The following is a 27663-nucleotide window of genomic DNA, read 5'->3' on the forward strand; positions in this document are numbered from 1 at the left end:
AGATCTACAAAAGAAAATACTTAACAAACAAATGGAGATAATAAAACATAAAATAAATTTAGCCGAGGTGGAAATAATGGCTCAACAGATTAAAAGGGCCAAACAGAAACTCTTTGAAAATGCCAACAAGCCGGGGAGATGGTTAGCATATAGACTGAAAAAAGAAAAAGAGAAAAAATTGATAAACAAGCTGCAAGATCCAAAAGGTGAATTACAGTTTCAGAATGATACAATTAAAAAAAATTATTAAAGATTATTATGAGATACTTTATAAGGCAGAGGAAATTCCAAAAGAAAAAATACAGCAGTACTTAAAAAAAGCAGACTTACCAAAAATTTCAGAGAATATTTGAAACATGGAAAAATATCAATGATGGAGATTATAGAGGCTATAAAAAGGCAAAAAAGGGATAAGATGGCCCAGATGGATTACCTGCAGAGTTTTATAAATCACTACAAGATATATTAAGTCTGATCCTGAAAGAACTGTGTAATGAAATTCTCCTGGAGGCTAAAATACCAAATTCATGGACTGAAGCCAACATTACTTTAATACCCAAAGAAGACTCTGATTTAACACAAATAAAAAATATTACTATTAAATATGGCTAAATAAATTAATGATGATACCACTCTAATGGCAGAAAGTGAAGAAGAACTAAAGAGCCTCTTGTTGCAGGTGAAGAAGGAGAGTGCAAAACTTGGGTTGAAACTTAACATTAAGAAAACCAAGATCATGGCATCTGGCCCTCTCAATTCCTGGCAAATAGATGGGGAAGAAATGGAGGTAGTGACAGATTTTATTTTCCTGGGCTCCAAGATCACTGCAGATGGGGACTATAGCCAAGAAATTAAAAGACGCTTGCTCCTGGGGAGGAAAGCCATGGCAAATCTAGACAGCACACTAAAAAGCAGAGACATCACCCTGCCAACAAAAGTGCGTATAGTCAAGGCTATGGTCTTTCCAGTTGCAATGTATGGTAGTGAAAGTTGGACCATAAGAAAGGCTGAGCGCCAAAGAATTGAGGCCTTTGAACTGTGGTGCTGGAGAAGACTCCTGCGAGTCCCTTGGACTGCAAGGCGATCAAACCGGTCAGTCCTAGAGGAGATCAATCCTGACTGCTCTTTAGAAGGCCAGATCCTGAAGCTAAAACTCAAGTACTTTGGCCACCTAATGAGAAGGAAGGACTCCCTGGAGAAGAGCCTAATGCTGGGAAAGGTTGAGGGCAAGAGAAGAAGGGGAGGACAGAGAATGAGGTGGTTGGATGGAGTCACTGAAGCAGTAGGCGTGAGCTTAGATGGACTCCAGAAGATGGTAGAGGACAGGAAAGCCTGGAGGAACATTGTCCATAGGGTTGCGATGGGTCAGACACGACTTCGCAGCTAACAACAACAAAATAAATTAAATATCACTAAATAAAAAATATCACTATTAAATGTAGATTACAAAATCTTTGCCTCAATAATGGCAGAAAGACCAAAGAAATTTTTGATCGAATTATAGACCAAAATGGTTTCCTACCTAAAAGACAGATAAAAAATAACTTAAGAATGATTCTTGATGTGTTAGAGTACTATGAAATTCATTCAGGAAAACAGATGGCTTTAATATTCCTTGATACACAGAAAGTGTTTGACAATGTAAACTGGTAATTTATGTTTCAGCAATTTGCAGAAATGGACTTTGGAGAAAACTTCATAAATGTAATCAAAACAATTTATTGTAAACAAAGAGCCAAAATAATTGTAAATGGAGATCTTAGAGAAAACTTCAATATTAAAAAGGGCTAACATTGGAAATACTGAATAGAAACATTAGACAAGATTTAGAAATTAAAGAACGAGATAAAAGATGAAAAATATAAACTATAAGCATTTGCAGATGATTTGGTTTTCATATTGGAAGATCCGTTGGAAACAAGCACCAAACTTCTGGAGAAAATAGAAAAATTTGGAGAAGTGGCAGGGTTGACAATAAACAAAATACTGAAGTACTAACAAAGAATCTAACAGAAAAACAAAAAAAATCAACTAATAAAAAACAAATCTTCAAATAGTGAAAAAAGTTAAATATTTGGGAATTTATGTAACAGCAAGATGTGTAACAATAAAAGAAGATAACTATGTAAGACTGCTAAAACAAATAAAATTGGATTTGGAAAAGTGGAAAAACTTCCAACTTTCAATGTTGGGGAGAACAGCAAAGGTGAAAATGAATATCTTATCAAAAATACTCTTTTTATTTCAAATGATTCCTTTAAGGCTGGGAAAAGCCTGTTTTGATGAACTGAATACAATAATATTGAAATTTATCTGGCAAGGAAAAAAAAAGCTAGAATTAAAGTGAAAATGCTACAAGAAGTGAAAGGAAGTGGAGGATTTGGACTGCTGGACTGGAGGTTATAATACCAAGCAACTATTTTAACATGGCTTAAAGAATGGATATTAATTAGAGACAAAATAGTATTGTACTTAGAGTATGACCTACAAATTGGTTGGCATGCCTTTCTGTGGTATGAGAAGAATAAAATACATAGAAACTTTCAAAACCATTTTATAAGGAATGCACTTCTTTCAGAATGGGAAAAAATAAAAGAAAAAAATATATATTAAGATACCTTGAATGGCTTTCAACAATGGAAGCTTTTGCTTACCCAAATTTAATTTACTACGATAAAGTTGTGACTTACAAAGATATTTTGGACAATGAAAGAAAATTGAAAGACAGACAAGATTTACAAGAACAAGGTATTGATCTAGCATGGTAGCCATATCTGCAAATTCAAACAAGATATGAAAAAGTTGTTAAAACAATGGGATTTTATAAAGAACAGATAGAATTTGATCAGATACTGCTAAAACAGATGAAGAGTTGATTAAGAAACTATAGATTTCTGTTAAACTTAAAGATGGAAGAAGAACAAGTAAAAGAAACGATAACATGGGCAAAGAACTTGGATATAATACAGAATTAGAAGACTGGCAAAAGTTATGGGAAAGAAATATTAAATTAACTAAAGCAGTGGCATATAAAGAAAACTTGTGACATATGACACCAGTGAGATTAGCAAAAATGTTTAAAATTACTTCAATCAACTGTTGGAAATGCAAACAAAGACGACGTACTTATATCTGGTGGACATGCCCTAAAGCAAAAAGATTTTGGGTTAAAATACATTTATGGTTGGAGAAAATGACTAAAAAACAAATAGACTTTAAACCAGAATTATTGTTGTTAGGAATAATAGGAGCTAATTATGAGAAAGATTGCAGATATTTAGTACTACACGTACTAACGGCAGCAAGAATTGTATTTACCCAACATTGGAAAAATGAAAATTTACCAGCTAAAGAAGTACTAATTAAAAAAATTCTAGAGTGTGCAGAAAGGCATGGGCTGACTTTAAAGATAAGAGATAAAGAAAACTCAGTGTACTTTAGAACATGGGATAATTTCTATCAATGGCTAGAAAATTAGAAAGGAATGTGATATGTAATTTTGAATATATATTAGCAAGAAGAAGGCTATTGAGTGATTAATTAACATATTGTTTATGATATTTTACTATTATCTATTATTGTTTGTTAAACACATAAACTCAGACATTATGCTATTTGCTAAATATTGAGAATGTTATCTGGAAAAACCCTAACCCCAACCCGTTAACCCTAACCCTAACCCAATCATGGTCTGAAACTTTATCAAAGAACGAGGTAGTTTTGCTTGACAGGGAAAATAGACTAAACTGTTGCAAGAAATGCATAAATAAATGGTGAAGAATTAGAGCAAGTAGATCAGTTTAATCACCCCGGTTGCATGTTTACTAAAGCTGGGAATATAGATAGAGAAATGTTAAGACATTCAAATGCTGGTACAAAGAGAGCAGGTAGGATATTGTCCTTGTGAAGAAACAATGTCAAAAAGAGTCAAAATGGCTAGTTGAGAATACATTTGTGCGACTTTGTAATATGGAAATGAGAGTTGGATATGTCAAAAGAAATTGAATACAGTGTGATTGGAGTGTGTATAGGTGTTTTTCAAATTATAACGTATCACTTAACCGTTTAAAGTTACAGTGGACTTGAAAAAAGTTATTTGCAACCTGTTCTTGAAGTTACAACTGCTGTATCAACACCCATGATCTTGTGATCACATTTCTGGTGCTTGTCACTTCATTTGTGCTACGCATGCCTTTAGTACTAAGCAGTGAGATGGGTGTATATAAATTTAATAAATAAATAAATAAATAAATAAATAAATAAATAAATAAATAAATAAATCAGAATGTGTTTGGGGTTTTGCTGCCTTCAAGTGATTGTTGACTAAAGAAAATCATGGGTCATCTTTGGAAAGCCATATTTATTTTTATTTTTATTTTTATTTTTATTCCATTTATATCCCGCCCTTCTCCGAAGACTCAGGCCGGCTTACAAGCTTAGCAGTAGCCTTCATTCTATGTATATGCCTGTTTATTACGGCTTTCACACACACCCCAAGCGGCATTATTACAAAGTCAGCTTAATTGCCCCCAACATCTGGGTCCTCATTTTACCTACCTCGGAAGGATGGAAGGCTGAGTCAACCTTGAGCCTGGTGGGATGCAAACCTGCAATAATTGCAGGCAGCTGGTGTTACTTAAGGAGGCATTAGCAGTGCTAATGCCTCCTTAAGTAACCTGCTCCACCAAGGTTCTTAATTTAGCGTAGCAACCACCTTAAGTGCTGCATCTAATATTAGGATTATGTTTGAGATTAAAATGTTATCTTAAAGTGGTAAACTTTTCATTACATGTTATTTTGAAATCACTTAGAAAGATAGGTTTTTAAAATGTCACACTGCAAACAAATCAATCAAAATATTTCCACATTTTTTTACATAATTTACTTAAATGGTCTGTGACTGTCTTGCTGTGCTTATTTCTTCTCATTCAGTGATGGCTTATGTCAGTGAAAAAAATAAATAACTGTCCTAGAATTAATTTTGACTTCAGCTATATTTGGAAATACATCCCAAAGATCTGCAATCTAAAAGACTTAATCTTGTTGTCATTCTGTCTCTTTTTTTGCTTTTAATAGGATGATGAAGTGGTTCTGCAGTGTACTGCTACTGTTCACAAGGAACAACAGAAATTGTGTCTTGCTGCAGAAGGATTTGGCAACAGGCTCTGCTTCTTGGAATCAACTTCTAATTCCAAGGTACATCAAGCTGTCTTGTTCTAATGCTGTTTTAGATATTACTGTACTGCTTCTGCTTCACGAACCATATCAGATGCTGAGAGAATAGTGGGTTGCAAGGGAGAGTGAGCTGTAACATTGCATACGAACAGCAACATGAGGTTTACTGACAAGAAGCCTGCTCTTGTGGCAGTTTTGGTAGCCTTGCATAACATGCATTCATATATAGATGTATATTTAGGATCCCCGTGAGACTACTGTTTTTAACTGTGATATAAAATAGTTTCTGCAATTTTAAAATAGTAAGAGGTACTCTGAGAGTACATTTTTTATATGATATTTTTTAAAACTTTAAAAAATAAGATTAAAAAGTAATACAAACTAATATAGAGTAAAGAAGAAAAGAGAAAAAGAAAGCCAAGAGAAAACAAAAAGTGCAGAGAGAAAAAAAACAGAAAAGAAATGCTTCTTGTTAAGGAATTTGTTGTGCAGAGGTCTCCTTGTGCTACCAAAGAGTTGCACAGACAAGGAAGGGCACTGAGAGCAGTAAAAGTCACACAAGAATACACAGAGTTATAAAAACAAAAAGTAGTTTACTTTTGAGGTGGTGTAAGAACAAAAATGCACAGTCAAAAAATCCACAGTCCAAGTCATACACAATAGCAACAGTCCAAAGAGTAATCCAAACTACAAAGTCTTCTTACCGGTCCAGAGGTCAATACACAGTTCAGGTTTACAACAGTAGTAAACCAACAGCAGAGCAAAAACAGTAATAGTAGAGATCAGTGAATTCAGAGAGAGAGAGAAGCTACGTTCCTAGCTTCCTCTTATGGCCATGAGAACACTTACACACCCATTGGCCAATTAACTTCTTAAAGACATAGCATTATGGTTAATATATTTTCAACCCAACATTGTAGGCTAACACCATATGCCTAACATTCTCCCCTTTGGGTAGAATAATATATAACTCTTACAATCTTATGCACATTCTTTCACAATTAACATTGTGTTTCACTTTGTACCTTCGTAAAATGGTCTGCAATATTTACATCAGATGGACAATACTCTAGCTGTATTAATTTATCTTTGACACATTGTCTGACATTTAAATAACGAAGATCAGTATGTTTAGATCTTGTTCTTACTGCAGTATTATTTGCCATCTTTATCGCAGCTTGATTGTCCTCATATACAATGAATGGATCATTTACATTTAAACCCATATCTAACAATAATTGTTTGTACACTAGCAGTTCTGTACATAACACTGATAGACATGAAAATTCAGCCTCCATTGTAGATAGGCTTATATGCTTTTGTCTAATGGACTTCCATCCAATCAAAGAATCACCCAACATTATAGCCAACCCTGAAGTAGATTTACGAGTGTTTGCCTCAGAGGCAAAACTCGCATCTGCATATGCAGTAAGGATTAACTCACGATTTGGCTCTAAATATAACGAGTAGTGAATAGTTTGCTTCAGATACCTTAATACTCGTTTAGCTGATTGCCAGTGTCTAACAGTTGGATTATTGTTGTACCTAGCCAATTGGTTTACACAGTAAGAAATATCAGGTCTAGTCCAATTACTAAGATACATAAGACTTCCTATCAAAGATTGGTACATAGTCTTATCAAATACAGGACTCTCAACATTAGTGTCCTTAAAATCCATAGCCATCGGAGTTTTTGCTGGTTTACACATTTCCATATTGTATCTCTTTAATAACTGAGATATTTTACTGGCTTGCGACACCTTAAAACCCCTATTCGTTTTCACAATATCTAACCCCAAATAGTGGCTTATTTCTCCAAGATTTCTAATTGTGAATTTATTTTGCAATCTTGAAATGATAGTTTGTGCTTCTAACTCAGTTTTTGTTATTATTGCAATATCATCTGTGAATAATAAAAGAAAAGATAATTCTCCGTTGTGTTCTCTTCTAAACAAACAAGGATCAGCATTACTGACTACAAAACCTATTGCAATCAACTCATTAACTATACATGTATTCCACTCATAGCCTGATTGTTTCAATCCATAGAGGCTTTTCTTTAACTCCCAACAATCATGGTCTCTATCATTGGTCAATCCTGGTGGTATTCTTAAATAAATAGTATGTTGCAATGGAGCATGTAAATATGCAGTTTCAACATCTACATGGGTAACCATATATTGGTTTTTAGCTGCCCACACTAAAGCTGCTCTTAAAGTAGTTGCCCTCAGACTGGGTGCAAACACCTCGTCATAATCCTCAGTAGTTTGGGCAAAACCTTGTGCAACCAAACGTGCCTTATGGGTTACGGTCCCGTCTACACCCTTCTTTAACTTATATATCCATTTGCAACCTATAGCTTGCTCACCAGGTGGCAGTTTTGCTTTCTCATAGACCTTAAGATCCTGCAAAGACTTCAACTCCCTGTTCATTGCAGCTTTCCATGATGCCTGTTCCTTTTCAGGATACATCCTGATCTCATCATAGTTAGAAAGTACTGAACTAACTTGACATATTATACTAGCTTCATAGCGATCAGGTGGGCGTCTGATGCGCGTTGAACGCCAAGGAATTACAGGGCTTTGAATTTCTGACTCCTTTCCTTCCTCTTTCTCTGATTCATCTTTTATCTCCCCTATCTCCTCTTCATCTTTTATATTTACAGGAGATGTATTATCATTACTAGTTATGTTATCAGAGGAGTCCTCAAACACTAGAGGATCAGTATTAATAGTTTCTTGCTCTAACCTATCCCAACCAACGTGCTCAAGGAATTTTGCATTAGAACTGTTATATACATTAGTTGTGCCTCGTTCCCAGAAACGATAGGATCTGTGGTTAGCTTCGTAACCTACGAAGTATAATTGTCTAGCCCTATGTTGGCCTTTACTTCTGAGTTGTGCAGGAATGTGGACCCAAGCTGGGGTGCCAAACGTGTGCAGATAATCAAGGTTTGGTTTTTTACCATGCCATATTGTATATGGTATTTTACCAGTAGAAGTATTAACAACTATATTCAAAACATGGTTTGCACATTTTGCTGCCTCCCCCCACAGTCTATCTGTTAAGCCAAAATCTTTTAACATGGTTCTCATCATGGCTTGTAACGTTTGCCCACGTCTCTCAACAAATGCATTATGTTGAGGCCTATAAGGGGCTGAACGTTTATGCTCAATGCCAGCTGATTCTAGCATATCAACAAAGCGCTTATTTGTAAATTCAGTACCATTATCAGTAATTATGCACTGAACCTTTCTCTTTGTTTTTCTCTCCACAAACTTCAGCCAGTTTGCAAATTGTTGGAAAGTGTCTGCCTTTGACTTAAGCAGATAACAAAAACCATAACGAGAGTAGTGGTCCAATATACTTAAAATATAACATGACCCTCCTAAACTTGGTTTCATGGGTCCAATTAAATCAGCAAACACAACTTCCAAAGGAACAGTTGTTTTGAAGCTGTTTATCCTGTTTGCAGGAGTTGCCTTGCTCTTTTCCTGATTACAGGCATTGCAATTCAAATACTTACTACATGGCTTCAGTTTAATTCCCTCTACTAACTCAACTGTTTTACGTAGTGAGTTAAAGTTCACATGCCCTAACCGCCTATGCAATAAATGTATACATTCATCATGTGGCTTCTTATTCTCACATATTGAGTTAGCTTTAACTGTACTAACCTGGTTACTTGTGAGAACAAATAAACCATTTTTCAAATTAGCAGTTACACAGGTTCCATTCCTCTCAATAGTGCATTGCTCCCCTCTGAATGTTACCAGAAACCCAACTTTAACCAATTCCCTTACAGATAACAGGTTGAATCCTAGCTTAGGTATATATAACATAGGTAACTGTTCATTAATGCATGGACAATAGGAATTACCTTCACCAGAGGCCTTCATCCTCCAACTGTTTGCTAGTGAAACATATTGGTTGCTGTTTTTCATATTAACAAACCTCTTTTTCACTTTAGTAATGCATTGTGAAGCCCCACTATCAACAACCCACAATTCATTATTTTTGGATGTTGGTTCACCAGAAACAGCCAAACCAATGCCCTTCTTAGCCTTTCTACTGCTATTCACATTCTGTTTTTTACCCTTTCTACAGAATATGGCTATATGCCCTCTAGCCCCACAAGAATAACATTTCTTGACGTTGTAAGCAGTGGTAAATGGCTGCTCCTCTCGTAGCTGTGTCTCTCTCAGCTGGTCTCTGTCACGCCTCCTTCTGGACTCTTCCAGCAGTCTCCCAGTAATGTTAGTCAAAGTCAGTTCCTCTCTGGTCAGGACTTCCAAAGAAGAAACATACCCATCAAAACTCTCATCCAAAGATGACAGAATAATGTAGACCCGATGCAACTCTGAAAAAATCAGCTCCTTTTCATGAAGCTCTTGAAAAGTTGCCTTCATGTAATTTAAATGCGTCAGCATATCTCCATTCTTCTGCAGACGAGCCCTAAACAGCTTACGTGTAAGGTGTATATGTGCACCCACACTGTCTCGAACATAAAGCCTTCGCAAAACATCCCAACACCTATCAGCAGACTCCTCACCATGAATATGGACAAGCTGCTGGTCATTCAGTGTTAGTCCAATAACGCAAAGAGCTTTCTCATTGCTTCTTTTAAAGTCGTCTAACTTATTTGCATCCTCTTCGTCATCTGGATCCCAAGCAGTAGTATCTGGTGGGTTATTTACAACAGTCCATAGTCCTTCCTTGCGCAAAAGCAAGCAGCATTTTGTGGACCAGGAAACATAGTTTGTCCCATCCAACCAGGTTATCCAGGAGATGCCTGACAACTGTTCTTGTGCCATTTTACACCAAAAAACTAACACAAACTCAGCTAGGAATACTGTGTGTGCTAACTCTCAGTACAGGCCTGGGCCCATAACCAGTGTTAAGGAATTTGTTGTGCAGAGGTCTCCTTGTGCTACCAAAGAGTTGCACAGACAAGGAAGGGCACTGAGAGCAGTAAAAGTCACACAAGAATACACTGAGTTATAAAAACAAAAAGTAGTTTACTTTTGAGGTGGTGTAAGAACAAAAATGCACAGTCAAAAAATAAACAGTCCAAGTCATACACAATAGCAACAGTCCAAAGAGTAATCCAAACTACAAAGTCTTCTTACCGGTCCAGAGGTCAATACACAGTTCAGGTTTACAACAGTAGTAAACCAACAGCAGAGCAAAAACAGTAATAGTAGAGATCAGTGAATTCAGAGAGAGAGAGAAGCTACGTTCCTAGCTTCCTCTTATGGCCATGAGAACACTTACACACCCATTGGCCAATTAACTTCTTAAAGACATAGCATTATGGCTAATATATTTTCAACCCAACATTGTAGGCTAACACCATATGCCTAACACTTCTGATATTCTTCACAGCAACTATAAGTACAATTATATTTTAACCTCTCTCTCTCTCAAGTTACATCTCAGGTTACGTTCATCCGGAAAGACATCTCAGGTTTCACTAAAAACAAGCAATTGAAATTAATGAAAGATTAAATTTACTAGATATCTGTACAGCACTTTGTGGGAAGAATGGGATTTATAGAATATTAGAGTCATGAATGACAGCGTGGCTGCAGTACCAAAAATGTCATCATGGACAGAAATAGCTGTAACAAATATGTTGATAACCTGCTATCTTGATGATTTTATTGTGTTCTCTTTGGGATAGCTATTATTGTGGTCTGGAGGCTACAGCTAAAGCAAAATGCAGGAGCAAAGTTTAGTTTTTAAATATATATAAATATAAAGTTGTAATGACTGATCATAGTTGCTTTTTCAGTGCTGTCATATCTTTAGAAAGTCACTAAACAGGACAGTCATTATACATGATCTACCTGTATTGTACATAGTTAGATTCTGGTGTATTTTAATTCTCTATACTATTTGAAACATATGCATGGCAGGGGATATATAATTATTTTGATTTATTTAAAAAAAACGTGAGTTTTTTTTCTAGCTATGTTTTTGAAGTAGTTTTAGCTACAAATGTTTCCTTTTGGTGAAGTTAGATATATTGATGAGAGAGTTGAATATATTTTTAAAAATTCTGAATATATGGTCTCCAGAAGAGATGGTGAGTTCAGGTGAATTTCCCCCAGTGTTTCTCTTTAATATAATTTTAATTAAACATATTACTTCCCATATGGTACAGACTAACGTTTTATTTTCAGCGGCTTATCATTTTCCAAATATAATCCATTATCTTAAAAATTAATTGGAATGTTAAATATTCATTATAATAGCACTGATCTTGATGGATTCATCTATCCCGTTCCCTTGTAACTGAGCAATCCTAAAAAATGTAACAGAATTGAAGTACAATTCTATAATAAAAGGTACTTGTTTAATAAATAAATTCCATTTAAGAAAAACATATTGTCCCCAAGTTTTTGTCCTGGCTTTTAAAGACTTCATGTAAGTATTTGTAATATCATCATTTATTTTGTTGATTCTGTAAACACTTATGGAAATAATTTTTAATAGTCTTCATATGCATGTGCAAACTGGGAACTATTCTGTATTTTGCCATGTTCTTTCTGTCAGTACTGTGGCTTCCTGATCTGTATATAAATTTCTCATGAGCCCATCGAGTTGTTCTGGGATTCCCATTTTTCTGAGCACTTTGGTGTGATTGACATAATCAATGAAGCACATATTGACTTCTTTTGGGTATTCTTTGGCTTTTTCAATTATCTAGCATATTCAGGAATAATGTCTTGTAGCCTTTCTAAACCAGTTTGAACGAACAGATAGCATCTCTTTTTCCATGTAGATTGCTAATATTGCTCTCTGAAGCTTTTTAAGGTCCCTTCTCAGATTTTTGTCTTTCTATCTAGGCTTTGGCTTCTCTTCTCTTGTGAATTTTCATAGTTTGTTCTGACACCCAATTTTCTTTCCTCTGTTTCTTCACTTTCGGCAATTTATTTTTGCATTCATCCTTAATAATCCCTTTTAGTCTGTTCCATAATTATTTTGGTTCTCTATCAGTAAGTTTCAGGGCTTCAAAGAGATTCCTGATGTTTTCCTTGAAAATGGTGGGTGTTTAAGATCGTATCATAGGAACTGGCTTTCTGCTTCTTTAGCTTAACCCGGAACTTGTACATGAGCAGTTCGTGATCACCATCTGACTACGTTTTTAACTCCACAGTTTTTGGCCTGGAAGAAATTTTATGTATTAATATACTGTAGCTTGCCAATTATCATAGCAAAATTGCAATATATTACAGTATAAATGACATTGGTTCAAATTGATCTGGCAAGTTTAGTCACTAAGATTATTCTGTTAGAAGAAATGTTACTCCTCCATGATAGAATCAAAGATGAGAAGATAATAGCAGAGAACAAAGCATCAACTGCCACATGAAATTTGTAACTTGGAAGTCTGAAAAGGAAAAAATGATAGAACTGATTTAAATATATATTTTACCTACATGGGTCTACTTGTACCACTTTATAAATTACTCTATGGAATAGAATTAATCTAGATAGAGATTTTTAAATCAAAATATTTTTTAAAAAATAGCACATGGATTCTCCTAGCTAAGTCCCCTCCCCTTTTGAATTCCTCCATGTAGAAAAAAAATCCATCAGTTCATACTTTCTTATGAGTAGGAAAATGCCACAGAATGGTTTTTCTTGTATTAGTTATGCTCTTTGCTTACATTGTTTGAATATGCCCTCAAGTGGTAAGAAATGGTATCTACCATATCTGAGGAAACAAATGCCTCATGATAAAGTTACATTTGGAAATTGATTATATATTTGCTATTTTATTTATTAAATTATTTGCCTGAGGTGACTCTGGGTGGCTTTCAATGTTAAAAGTAGTAAACCATACAAAAACATATATTTAGTAACAATAAAAGTACAACATTTGATTATAAAATGAGGGGAGGGAGCAGGATGCACAGGGGATGGGAGGTAGGATCTACTATTGGCCCATTAATCATCTCCAGTGTGATACATCCACTTTGGGGCCCTGGGCCAACTGGCTCAGCCAGGTCTTCAGGCCCTTATGGGAAAATCAGGAGGGTGAGGGCAGATCTCATCCCAGGGGCAAGGTGTTGCAAAGGGCTGGAGCCACAGCAGAGGTCTGGATTCTGTCAGCCAGAATTCCTTGATCAATGGGATCTGCAGCATGCCTCCTCTGTTTACGTGGGTGGGGCGGCCCTGTCCCATTTGGTGACATGGTTCTCAATTCGTGGACCCATGCTGTGCAGGGCTGTATAGGTAATAACACCTTGAATTACACCTGGAAGCAAACCGGCAGCCAGTGCAACTTGCGGAATAGCGGTGTGACATGGACCACTCTAGGGGCCCCAACGGCTGCCAGCACTGTCTGTGGAAACATTCATGTAACTCTGGCCTTTAACTTATGTTGAGTACTGTTCTTTCTCTTACTAATAAAAGCCAGAAAAATAAGATTGCATAAATTAACTATTAAAGATTTTTTTTATGAACAGTCATGTTTACAGCCAAAATATAATGTGCAAATGAAGCCTATTTCTGATGGTTTGAATCAGCTTTTCCCATATTTTCCATGTGCAAGTACCCTTGTGTTGTGCGTATGCTGTATAAGCAGATGCATAACATAAACCGCTTTTAGAATATCATTCATTCAAAATATTTTATTGTACCCTTCAGCCGAGAAGGCTCACAAATAGACTTACATAAAAGCAAACTCACTCAGCGGTAAAGCACATACAGTGAAAAGCATCATTATCATTGGTATATAACTCTCTTTAGAAATCCTGCATATAGCATATAAAATAATTCCTTAACACATTAAAAAGAAATGTGTACTAAGTAATAAAATAATTCTGTGTGAAAAATGAAATGATGCAATTTTAGAGTTGTCCTTTCTTTTGCATTAGGTCATAAATAAAACTTTAGTCTGCATTATGTATATGTAATTACAACATCAGTAAACTACTTCAGTTTACTCATTTGCTTTTAATTGTTCCCTTGGATTGTTTATCGTCTGGCTGATTGAGGCTTTTTCTGTACTTAGCGCAATGATCTCGTACAAGTGTTAAGTGTTTGGCATCACAAACAAAATCACACCAGCTTTTAAAACCAATGTGCATATAGTTAAACCATTTAATTCCTAGATGCTTTAGCTCCATAGAAGAAAGAACTTAATTAAATTTGTTAAAAGATTAGACTGAGTATATATCTTACTTTAAAACAATCCTGGCATTGAAATAAAATGTGGGGCAATATCTTGTTGGGTTCATATTATTTCATTAATTTTACCTTCCATTTCTGTTTTCTTGTTTCCATTGCTCATGGTATACATATAACTATTCAAATTAGACATGTAGGTTAGGAGAAGTCCAGCCATGGACCCCGCCTGATTCCAGTGCTCTGAAGTACAGGAAGGACAAAGAGATGGGGGAATGAACAATGAACACTGACCTGTAATTTTCCTTTCAAGATGAGTAGAGTTTAAGTGACTTAAAAATCCTAGTAGCAGTTGAACTGTTACTGGGATTAAGAGGATATAGAGCTAAGTGAGAAGATGGACAAAAATCATCCTTTGTAATTTTACAGCTTAGGAAGATCCCATCTGCTGTTACACAAAATGGTTCTATACCGTGCGTGAGTGGAGGGCGAGCCCTGGTCTTCCCTCCAGAACATCAGTACTCCCCCCCCAAACTAGGAGTCTCGCCTAAGTCAAATGAACAAAAAATGCATGATGGACAAGTGATGCTAAGGTTTAAAGAATGGGTCATTCAACAGGCAATCATAGTAAGTAACACTGGAACTTTAAATACAATGCTAATGAAAATGGGGCTGACAGAAACCATATTATAGTTCTGCATTTCTGTGCGAAAATGAATTCTAGATTCTAATTATGATTTGAAGTTATTAGCTAGATTTCTTAATTTTTCCCTCTCTTCTGTACACACTACAGCAATAGGCAAGTTGCCAGAGCTTGTTTTGACCCTGACTTAAACAAGGAAAGAAAGGATCTTATCACATTTTGAAGTCAGTCCCTTTAGGAAAATATTTCAAATGCAAAAGATTTCTTTTTTTTATTTTATTGGCAATTTTAGTTATGTGTGGGATTGGTTATTTAACAGGTTTTGCAATTTTTATGAAAAGCGATTTTGATTAGGGATTTTTTGGGAATGTAAGGTTTTACACTTAGCCTCACAATTGCCCCAGCGTTACTCAGGAATTTAAAGGAGCCAAAAGAAACTCTTGAGCCAAGGTTTCAGCAAGCAAACAACTTTTATTTTGATCAAAATAGAGTTGGGTGGCCACATCTCTCTTCGTGGTTGGTAGAGAGATGAAGGCAACAACCAGGAAAGATGTCTTCCACCTTTTATACCCCTTCAGAACAAAGAGATCTGGTCTTGGTACTGGGAACCAAAAGTTACAGAAAAATAATTCCTACATGATGACACATACACAACAACCCAGGCTCCACCACAGCTCCTTTCCCCCTCCCCTTACCATGCTCTTTTCATGTAAGCAATCACCTGTACCTAAAGCATGAAACATTTGCTTTTATAGAACTAATTTCCCAATATAAAGCACCTGCAAAGCTGCCTGCACATAAACATGGAAGGTGCATGGAACGCTGTTACCTTCCCACCGTAATGGTCCCTATTTTTCTACTTGCATTTTTACTTGCTTTCGAACTGCTAGGTTAGCAGAAGCTGGGACGAGTAACAGGCGCTCACTCTGTTACGCAGCACTTGGGACTCGACCCACCAAACTGCCGACCATATGATTGACGAGCTCAACGTCCTAACCCACTGAGCCACCATGTCCCCCCCTCTCTCTCTATATATATATATACTCTGTATATGCACACACACATACGTACGTACATACATACATACATACATACACGATTACAAAGTATCACTACTAATATCAATATTACTAACATCAACCTTAAGCATAATAAAATCCCTTCAGTACATTTTGTACTTTTGTTATTTAAAGATTTGTATTTACTTAAAAATCCCATTTCTTTGATATTCTGAAAAGTTTTTAATTGTTTAGTATTAATCGTTTGTTATGTACCTCATTAAAAGGTACAGTAATTTTTCCCTGTTACGATTAAAATATATAAACATATAAATATATAAACATAATTGTACTGTATTTAATTCTGAATATCTGTTTTGATATTTAAAGTAAAATAAAGGCTCCCTTGAGTTCAGCTGGCCTCCTGGTGACTACATGAATATTTCCATTATGTTTTCATGACAACCGTATGGAAGATGCTTGCTACCACTAGCTTAGAAAAGTTATTTCTCTCTCCAAACCTGCTTAGCCTACAGCTCCTGGCATAGCTGGCAAGGTTTAGCCACCTTTGAGAGATTTTATATTTACTTACAGTACTAGTACTGACCATCTGATATCCAGATAAAGAGATAAAGTGGGGCATAATTAATAATTGGATACGAGATGAGTGGCAAATAAATTTCATAAATAAATAAATATAATTTCTCATGTCAGGCTATTTCCAGTGAAACATTCACATGAGGTAAATTGTGCATATTTAAAGCCTTACAAATCTATAGTGTGTGCCCTTGTGAAGATTTTAATGTAAGGAATTAAATCTTGGCAGTACAGGTTGTATGTAAAGTTTGGATTTCAGCATGTTGCTCAAACAGGATAAGAGTTTTTTCTATGGTTATTAATATGAATTTTCCACTTTAAATTGATTAGAAATCTTGTTATGTTTCCTTGTCTCCCTTTACATTTTAACTGAGTTTTTGAATTTGATCAGTGATAATAGTCAGCCTAAACACAAACTGTAGAGCTGTGTCTGTTTGAATTTAGAGATTTCTTATAATGTCTGTACCATACAGCTGAAATCTTATACACATCTAGGAATAAGTCCTATTAATATCAAAAAGTCTTCAGATTTTGGGGGCTTTTTATTCTAAGGAGATATTGTAATCTCTTTTACTTAGTAATAATGATGATATAAGAAGTCATAAAACATCAGTTTATCAAAATAAAATCCCATTAGCCATTCCTTTTCTAGGACACTCTGTACTACACATTAGTCTTTTTCTTGGGATGATGGATATATTTCTGTTTTTTTAAAGGAAGCTTATGAGGCTGATCTAGAGCCCAGAGGCATTCTTATTATTCTGAACATTGGTGCTCTGCAGTTTATTAGCTTCATACATTTTATACATGGATTTAGTAAAATGAATATAGACAGACAGAGTAAAAGGGCTGGGGGACTGCAAGATAGTTATTTCCATGTACGCTGAAGGTTACAGATACAGAAGACTGTGATAAAGTATCAGGAGAATGCCTTGCTCAATGCTCTTTTCATAATTGCTTTTTCCCCCCAATTAGAATGTTCCTCCGGATCTCTCCATCTGCACTTTTGTTCTAGAACAATCATTGTCAGTCAGAGCTCTCCAAGAAATGCTGGCTAACACAGAGGAGAAAGCAGAAGGGGTAAGTTGTGATATGTTACAAGTGGTACGGTATTTGGAATTAAGGTTAAATAATAATCTTTTGCAACGTCAATTTTATAGGGCTTTTGCCGTATTACTATATATTTTATTAATTACCAATAACAATAATTGCCTATATACAAAGATATTGCAAAATTCCATTAAAGCTTTTGTGGTCAAATCAATTCAGAAAGAAAAGAAAAAGATTCTGGTGCTTGAAAAAAGGACAGAATAAAAATTAAGCCTTTTACAATGTAATAAAATACTGGGATTTTGAATATAAATTCTGTTCCTGGTTACTCCTTAGTTTTACTTTTGGGTATTATTATATATTTAGATTGCAAATTGTGGCACACAATTTTTAAAAACCATTTGTAATTTTACCACCAAAAGACTATCGTGCTAGGACACAATAATGTCTTGGGCCAGTTCTGTTTACAGAATTTGTATCTCCTTTTCCCTGTGCATGGCAATTTTACCAAAGGTAGATTGCCCCAGCTGCTTGAAAATCATGTGGTCTTTAAAGCCTTACACTCTGTTGTTTCATAGTATCTTTCATGAAGAACTGCATGATGGCAACCAACAGTCTCTCATCTCTTTTTTCCCCTTTAAGCTAAATCATTTTTGTTTAATGCATTTTAGGTGAGACTATAATTGGTGTGATAGGCTTGTGTAAACATGACTGACATAATTATAGAAATGCAATTTGGTATCATTTGAAGTATTGGTTCCTCTGAGATTGGATCCAGAATCAGGCATATATTTTCATAGATTTTACTTAAATTGGTAGCTCTAGCTCATAGACATGAAATTAATGATCTCCTAAAATACATTAAAATACTTTTGGAAAGGTTTAAACTTACATTTTATTCAAAAGGCATCAGTTTTGAATTATCCCTTTTATATAATACTATTTCTAACTTTGTTGTGAAACCTACTGTTGAAAGCTACATTAAGAAAGTTAAATAATTAAATTAGCCTCTTATGGGGAAAAAGACCCTTCCCAACATTATTGACTTGGATACAGATCCGGTATCCACAGGCACAGTGCTAGGGATTTTTTTTTTTCAGAGCAGGAATAATGACATCATTTCCATTGCCTTCAGCCATCCCTCTGCATTTTGCTGCAATCTACTCTTTAGCTAGGGCAGAGCACATGGATTTTTCTAGCAGCAGTATTTTTCTGGGAGCTATCTATTGTAATGCAAAGCATTTTGAGGTGGCTTGGTTTTGAATGAGCCCAAGTTGATTAAAAAACTGTTCTGAGTAAAAAGAATTGGTAGAACTGAATGCAGAGTTTCCCAGTGCATATATAACCTTTCTGCAAGCTAGTCTGACTGCTTTTCTCATCTCTTTGGTTGGCTGTCTGTATTGTCTTTTCTGCCTTATGTGAAAGAGTTCTGAATGGGTTTTTTTTGGCCATGTGCTGTCAGCTAATATAGGGAAGGTATAAAAGGTGTTGGAAAATTACTATGTGTAATTACCACTTTAGTTTGTACCCTAGCCTAGAGTCTAGCCCTAGACCAGGGGTAGGCAACCTCGGCTCTTTTATGACTCATGGACTTCAACTCCCAGAATTGCTGACTCAGGAATTCTGGGAGTTGAAGTCCATGAGTCATAAAAGAGCCGAGGTTGCCTACCCCTGCCTTAGACAATCCCATTTCCCCTTTTTTTTACAAGTTAACTGTCAAACCAAAAGATAGGCAAAAGTAGGGAATAAGAAAGTTAGGTACAACAGATAAAATTTTGTGTGTGTCTTTGTGCGTTTCTGTGCATATCTCTCCATATCTGTGTCTTATCAACACGAAGTTTCCAGCGCCTCTGGAAGCAATCCTGTGGATAATTAGCAATCCCGAAAGGAGTGGCCTTTGTTCATTCCAACTTTCTATTTTTTATGTACAAAATAGTGGAATTAAAATGAAAGTAGGACATGAGGTGATCCCTCGTTTATTCTGAACCATTGAGGAACAGTGGATGGGGATGATGTATCTAAGGAGACTTGTTTCTGTTTGAATTCGTTATCAAGAATTTTGCTGCATATTATGGAAGGAAATTTTTTATGTTTTCTATATCTTGAAAGGCAGTCAAGTGTTTGTTCTATCAGGCTAAAAATAAAGTAACTTAATTGCTCCATAATCTGCTTTAAACAGTAGAAAATCCTTTTCTTCATACATCTTATACTTCCTATTATATTTGCATAATTATCTCATTTTGTTCAAGGTAATTTGTGTGGGGTAGGTTTCTTCTCTCTCTTATTATCAAACCTTATGCTCATAACAATCCTGTGAGGTTGACTATACTATATTTTTGTTTACAGATTATAATGTATGTAGAAATGAACCAGGAATTTGGTTGAGCATAATACATTCTACATTTGCTAGCACATTATCATATGACTGTAATTTTCTCTAAATACATTGTGAAATGTGCTGCTATTCACAATGGTGGCTATGTGCTTTTTCTTATATGCCCTCTTTTGCTGTGCTATCATGAGTGCCTGTACTTCAAAATTTACTAATGCAGTACTGCTTTCACTAGTAACAGACACTCTTGTTTTTTCTTTTTCATTCTCTGCCTCAGTCTCATATATGGGTTTTGAATCTGTGCAGAATTCTTCCTGGAAATAGTCTAAACCAGGGTTTTTCAACTTTGGCAACGTTAAGATGTGTGGACTTGAACTCTCAGGATTCCCAGCCATCTTGCTGAGTGGTGGATTCTGGCAGATGAAATCCATACATTTTAAATGAGAAAAAACTGGAGAAGAAATTTGGCATGTTTTGCTTGCTATCAAGTAGGAGAAATAACTTCTTACTCAGTTGTGTTGGTGGAAGATAGTCTGGATTCCCAGAATGGAATGATTGCATTCCAGAGGGCAACAAGATAGTGGAGCTTAGATAGTTGAGACAGTGGATACTTTGGTGGTGAGAAAGAGTTAAGAAGGCTACTCCCTAGCAATTCTCAGAGTATATCTATAGTGATGCAAACAGTTGCTTTAGTTTGGTAAGATTTCTGTCCATAGGTGAGGAACAGTAAAGTAATTCAATATGTCTTTCTTGTTTCTTGGGTCCTGACAGTTGTCTTCTGATCTCTGTTACAGCAGTCAGTATATTTTTCCAGAGGTGTCTTTGACCAATTTCTTGTTGAGAGGTGTCCTTGTATTCCTTTCCTTAAAGCATGTTAGTGTAATAGATAGTGTCTCTAGTTTCTTCCCAGTTTGCACTTGTTTTACTGGCATAGCTATTATAGCCAAAAAAGGTTCAAATTAGTAGCCGAATCAGTGTACACTTCTGCTGGTCCTGACTGTTGTCCTATTTGCCTTGTTGAGAAATATAATATGTATTAATCTATGTTTTCTCAAATAATCACAAATAAGTCCTATTAGAGGTATGCTTTCCTGGATACTATGATAATTTATAGAGAAAAAATAATTATGAAAGGGAGACAGTTCAGTTTCATTAGCGCTGTAGGAAATAATATATAAGAGCGACCTTATATAGTTAGATTAATTGTATAGCTACCTTAATGTTATCAATATCCTACCATCATCATCATCTTCCACCATTTGACACCTACTTCTTTTAACTGAAGTTGCTAGGGACCATGTGTATATGCTCAGTCACAGAGTCATAATTTCTTCCTCTTCTAAAAAATATTTCATATCTATGATTCTGGACAAATGCAGTTTTTCCCCTAGACTGTACCTAACATTTTTACAGCTAGGGAGTTCTACTCAAAGACTTCATTGTCACATGGAAGCTCCAGATCTTTCATGCAATCAATTTCAGTTTGTGAAAGTCACAATAACATCTAAATCATGTGAAAGGAGTTTGCAGTGTGGGATCTGAAGTGGTAACAGTGGGAGAAAGAAACAGCAGCAGCTTGAATGCTGTTTTAAGTCTGTGTGTGTGCTTCTCATCTAAGGAAATGTAAGGATGTATTATTATAGCTTCTAGAAATTTGAGTTCTCATTTTCTTTGAATGCATATATTCTTAACTGCTTGAAAAATGGCAAGGAGTCAGAATAGTTAAAATACCATGGCATTTTTTATGACTGCCCTGAGAGTTTAACATTTTACATCAGGGGTCCCCAACCCCCGGTCCGTGGACTGATACCGGGCTGCGGCATGCCAGCAACTGGTCCGCACAAACAAGGAAAGCCCCATCCGCGGGATGCAGGCAGGACACAAAACCATGCTTTCTCTGGTCCGCGAAAAAACCTCTCTCCACAGAAACGGTCCCTGGTGCCAAAAGGTTGGGGACCTCTGTTTTACGTAGAACATACAGCATTCAAATGCTCCATTCTATGTTATTACTGCATCCATCTACAAGTGGTAAAATGTTAAGCCTTGACATTATTGGACATTGCATGAAAAGTAATTTTTATGAAGAATTAATTAATAAATACATCATAATATCCATTTCATTTTAAGTATGTTAAATTTATATTTGCTTCCCTTTCATTTTACATTTTTGCTCTTTGTATTATGCCCATATCACTGAAATTAAAGGTAGGATAAGTTTTATATTTCAATATAATCTTTGTTAAAGTTGTCTTCAGAATATATCTTTATCAGTACATTGTTTTGAAAATGTTAGATTTTTAAGAAAGTGTTAAAATAATTGTTAAGGAAGATCCTTATATCAAATTGTGAGCACTATATTACAAAATATAATTGTAATAACAATATTCATTTTTTCTTTCTACAGCTAGTTGATGTGGAAAAATGGGTATGTGTTTCTGACTCTCTTGATGCAATATAATCCTGGTTTATTACAAAGTCAAATTTCCACATTATTCTGAATCATGTGTGTATCACAAGATTGCTTTGCTAAGCTCAAAACAAACTTTTTTTGTGTGGTTAGGGGGGAGACTTACAATGCTAGCTAGTATGGTGCATTCGTAAGTGTTTCTTATCCTATTAAATAATACAGAATATTATTCCTGCAATAAAGGAATTACACTCAGAGTTTTGAGCTTTGTAAATACATCTTCTAAATGTATAGCCTGTATAATATCTCTTAAGTGTACACCATAATGAAATAATGCATGTGATACCATATTTGTTCATATATGATATTGAAGATTTGCTTTATTACCAAATTCAGAACACATGGAATGGTTCAAGATAATGACAATTTGCCAGAGTGTACACAATATACATAGAAGGTTCCAGATTTCTCTTAATTTTGAATCTAAATGCATACTTATTTTAAGACATTAAAAAACAAAAACAAAAACCTATAAGAATTCAGTATGTGCATTCATTTTAAAATATAAAAAATCTAACTTTTGCTTTGGAAATCTTTGAAAATATATTATCCATGTGTTTTATGCTCATATATTATCAATGTTAAAGAACATATTTAGAATTATAGATATACAAGAAATGATGAAAATGCAGCCATTTTCTCTATTCCTTTACAATGCTTTTCTTGCTTTAGAAATCAGGTGCAGCAAGGGGTGTTGGAATGTAAGCTCAGCTAGCCATAACACTGTGGTGGGAATCCAAGGACAAGGTGTAGTGCCGATAGTCTGCTTCCTGAGTAAAAGACTCTTTAAGGAAAACAATGCCTTGAAGTTTTTTTAAGGGTTTCATCTATCGGAATCATGACAGCTTCACTTTGTCTTTTAAATGTTTGTAAACTATATTATATCCACAGTATTCCCATATTCTATTAAACAAGTTATTCAATAAAAAATAATGTTCCAGGATTTGTTCTTGATTATATGCTTGAAAATATTCTGCTTATGATCTGTGCTAGAATCTTCCTAGATATCATTCAGATGGATGGTTTTGTAGTTTGGTGGATCATGCTTTTTTCTTCTTTCTGAAGTCAAAGACAATGTTTAGTTTCTTCCAGTCACTTGCATTTCAGCATTTTTTCAGGATTTCACAAAGATAATACAAAAGGGTTTAGCCAGAATAGAAGAGCAAGTTTGATGTAGTGGTTAAGGCACCGGGCTATAAATATGATTTACATTCCCACTTTAGACACAAAATCAATGTCAGCTTTGTTTGTAAGGTGGCAATGGCAAACTACTTCTAAAAACTTTGCCAAGAAACCACAGGATTTGTCCAGGCAGTTTCCAGGAATCAATACTGACATGAAGGCATTTTTTAAAAATCCAGAAAATCACGTAGTTCTTTCTGAACTCTAGGATGCAGTTCCTTTGGTCCTGAAATCTTAAATCTTTTTAATGTATTTTTATATCATGTTTGTATTGATTTCAAACTTCACTACTGTCATTCACAATTTTGGTGGAACATGCAAGGGACTGAATAAAATAAGCACTGATAGATCTTATTTAATTTTCTTAAACCAACCAATCAGCAAATATTCACTTAACTTAATACTATATGCAGCAGGTGTTTAACTAAAGTTTGTTTCTTTAAGGACAGTTTATCCTAAGACCAATATTTATGCAGTATTTTACAATCTGACCTAGTGATTAGATAGACAGACAGACAGGAAGCTCATGTACATATTTCTGTCAGGATATGAGCCAGAGTGATTAGTTGTATTTGTTGACATTGATTCTAAAAAGTCTCATGCAGTAAATTCAATTTACGCTTTTCATAATATATGGAACAAATGGAATAGTTAATTTATCTGATGGTAATGACACAAAATATATTAAGGAAATACTTTACCACAAATTTATAGGGGATTTTAAGCATATTTATTTCTAAGTGGGTTCCACTAATTGCAGGAATTGAGACTGCAGTGTGGCATTGTAATCCTATGTGTGCTGTAATAAGTGCTGTTGGATTAAATAGAATTTAACTCCCACTAGGTTTTTCTCTTTCTTGTCTGAGAAAGTCTCACTTATACTTAAGCAGAGATATATACTATTATTCTGTTTTTGTGCTGAATCTATATTTGCCAGCTTTTGTGCAAATTTTGGTTGCTTTGCTTTTAACATCAATTTGTTCTATTGGAAATAACAGTCTTTAATTTTTGCTTTGAAAAAAATTGCAGATCAAGCTGTCTTGAACCCCAACTTTCTATTGGTTTTCTTTTTCTGATCAGATAATAATTTTAATAGGATCTAATTCTTGGCTTGGTTTATATAACCCGTTAAGCTGTTGTGTGATTTATAAACAAATTAAATAAATAAATAAATAAATATTTTTTTTTAAAAAAGCATGGTTTAAGACAAGAATCGTGACAATGCTTAAAAAAATAAAGCATACTCTACCTTGTTAGGTAAAATCAGCCAGCATGAGGTAGCATTAGCAGGATACTTCTAATAATCCATTGCTACAAGTATTAATATATTATTAGAGGTTGAAGAAGAAAGAATACAGGTGTACTTACTCTGCACATATATTTTAACCAATGTGTCTCATATTAAAATATTCCCAAAGTTCATCTTCATAGCTTCTAATCATAAGACAGACAAATTTAACCGCCCTGTTAACCGCCCTGAGTCTCTTGAGAGAAGGGCGGTATATAAATTAAATAAATAAATAAATAAATAAATAAATAATAAATAAATAAATACTATTCTTTTGCAAAAGCATTCAAAATTGAGTCAAATCCCAAGGAAAATACTTCTACCAAACCTGTGCATGTAAGACTGGGGAGCTAAAAATACTTTAAATATTGAAATTTGGGTCCAGTTCTGCAGTTGTTGAGCTCAGTAAATGTGTATTTGTGCTATGCAGAGAAAGATATATTAAAGAAACCCTCAGACATAGCTCAGCCATTATATCTTTCTGCACACAAAGCTCCAAGGAATCCCTGTGGCTAGTAAACAGTCTGTTCCTGCATTAGATTAGATTGATTTCTCCTTCTCCAAGCCCACCTATCTTCCTCCCACTGTATCGCAGAGCGTTGGAGCAGTGTTAGATTGATTACGTCATATAACCCATCCCTTTTGGCCACGACTCAATTTTTCTTGATAAAATGCAAGTCTATTGGCCTCTCCATGAGCAACAACAGCACATCCATCACAGAGAGAAGACCATTTCCATCAATACCTGTAGTTCTTATAGAAGCAGCAGCTGAAATGTGGGAAGGGGAAGGAACCTGAGATATGATTCTGCTGTAAAAGCAGTTTGAAAAAAATGGGGAAAGTCCATGGCAATTACCAGAATTAACTGTGTTAATGCAATTGGGTGATTCCCTGTGCTAAATGGGAAACACAGTGGAACTGTGTCAGACTTGTTGGAAGTTATCTATGAACCGTTTGGGGCCTGATGGGCTATATTTTCAGATAAATGCCACTTACCTCTGAGTGAAGCATGTCTATTATTAATTATTAGAGCTGTGCAATGCTTCAGTCTCTCTGTTTCTCTTTCCCCCTCTTTCTTTAAAGCAGCTGCATCTTTTTCTGGGCAACTTGGGAAAAGATGCATTTGGTTAAAGATATTTGCATCAGTGTTATATGTGCACTCCCACACATTCCAAAGAACATTTTGCCTTTCAAATTCAAAGAGCTGCCCAGCTTTATTAGTTATTTTTTTCTTACCAGTACAAGTCAGTATATAATCAAAAAGCCTTTACTTTGAGAAATAGATTTTTCAAAGTTCACAACATTTAATCAAACACTCTCCTCTATTTTTTTTAACAATCTTATGTAAAGTAGAAAAATAGTTGCCAATTTTTTCTTAGGTTTTTAATAGAAAAGTACTTAATTTAATATAGGAGACAGGGTCACAAAATTGTTTGGCAAGCATTTCAAAATCATGCGAGCCTCAGCATTTGAATTCCAGTTGCCCTTTCTAATCTAAGGACACTATATTTCTTGATTTTTCATAAGTAGATAAATATGAATGTCACATTGGATCCAACTATGAAACCCCCAACTATTCAATTATGCACTAGTTTTTAGATGTAGAAAAGTCATTGATGACAGCATAAGAAAAGCTCTATTGGATCCAATTAAAAATGATATATAGTTCAGCATGTTCGCTAGCACATCCAAATATATCTGTGTCATAAGACATTAGATAATCAAAATACTACAGTAATACTACTACTAAGAATAATTAGGATACAATATCCTATTTTTCTGCCAGTAGAATCTATGATTAGGGTTATATCAGCAACACATATCAATTTATCACTTCCAGTTAACAGGATGTTGAATGCCAGGCTTAAAATGGTGATGGGAAGCAATTTTAGTGGATCACAGATTGTTACAGGCACTTACAAGGCATGCTTCTTAGTATGGCAACTATAAACACTGTCATGTAATAATGTATTTTGAAGTAAGCTAATTTATAAGATTGGTATCCTGTTTTATTATGACATTTTTACTCTGTTGTGATTTAGAACACCCAAAGCATTAAAATCAATACTACACAGTACAGAATTAAAAATATTTTATTTTTATGAACTGTTTAGAAAAGATTAATGTAGAGCTGCATAAATAAGTGCATGCATTATTTTCTCTTAAAATTTTTTAGTATCACCTATTAATTTTTACCTAATTGTTATATATGTATATAATTTATTATTTTTTACAAAAATCTTTCCATATAATGATAGTAATGTAAATATAATAATTTTCTCAAACTTTTGGTACAGTATAAGGAAAATAACCAATATTATATAAAAATGCAGACTGACTGTAATGTGTAATTATTTCTTCTTTCTCTTTTTAATGGTGCTTCAGAAATTTATGATGAAGGTAAGCTTGAAAACAATTATTTCAGTTCATTCCAGCAAGGTTCTGTTATAACAACATTATAAATACACATCCCTAATAAATAAGGAGTAATATACTATTTTATGATGTAGAGCAGGGATGTCAAACTTGTGATGTCACGCGATGTGTTGCATCATATTGCAACTTTTTTTGTCATTGCCAGCAGTAGGGTGGACACAGTTTTGCTATGATGCATCTGGCCCCTGGGCCGGCAGTTTAACACCCCTGATGTAGAGACACTTTGGATTCACAAGACTATTTGCACTTAAGAGAAGTCCCTGGACAATATGTTTGCATAGCAAAAAAAAATTATGTTTAAGAACAGTGAAGCAATTTATTCTAGACTAATTTTGCCTTAAAGGTATGCATTTTAAA

The 27663-nt window shown here is 35.0% G+C and overlaps 1 protein-coding gene across 1 annotated transcript in view; it reads left to right on the forward strand.

The window, feature by feature from the left end:
- The window catches only part of RYR2 (ryanodine receptor 2), a 329037-nt gene that overhangs the window by 83531 nt on the left and 217843 nt on the right, over positions 1-27663 (forward strand). The window contains exons 2-5 of the mRNA XM_083349904.1: positions 5077-5196; positions 17527-17631; positions 22338-22358; positions 27256-27270. Coding sequence (XP_083206030.1) covers positions 5077-5196; positions 17527-17631; positions 22338-22358; positions 27256-27270 — 261 coding nt within the window. The remainder of the gene's footprint in view (positions 1-5076; positions 5197-17526; positions 17632-22337; positions 22359-27255; positions 27271-27663) is intronic.

This window comes from Vipera ursinii (genome assembly GCF_947247035.1).
Source record: "Vipera ursinii genome assembly, chromosome: 1".
NCBI lineage: Eukaryota > Metazoa > Chordata > Lepidosauria > Squamata > Viperidae > Vipera > Vipera ursinii.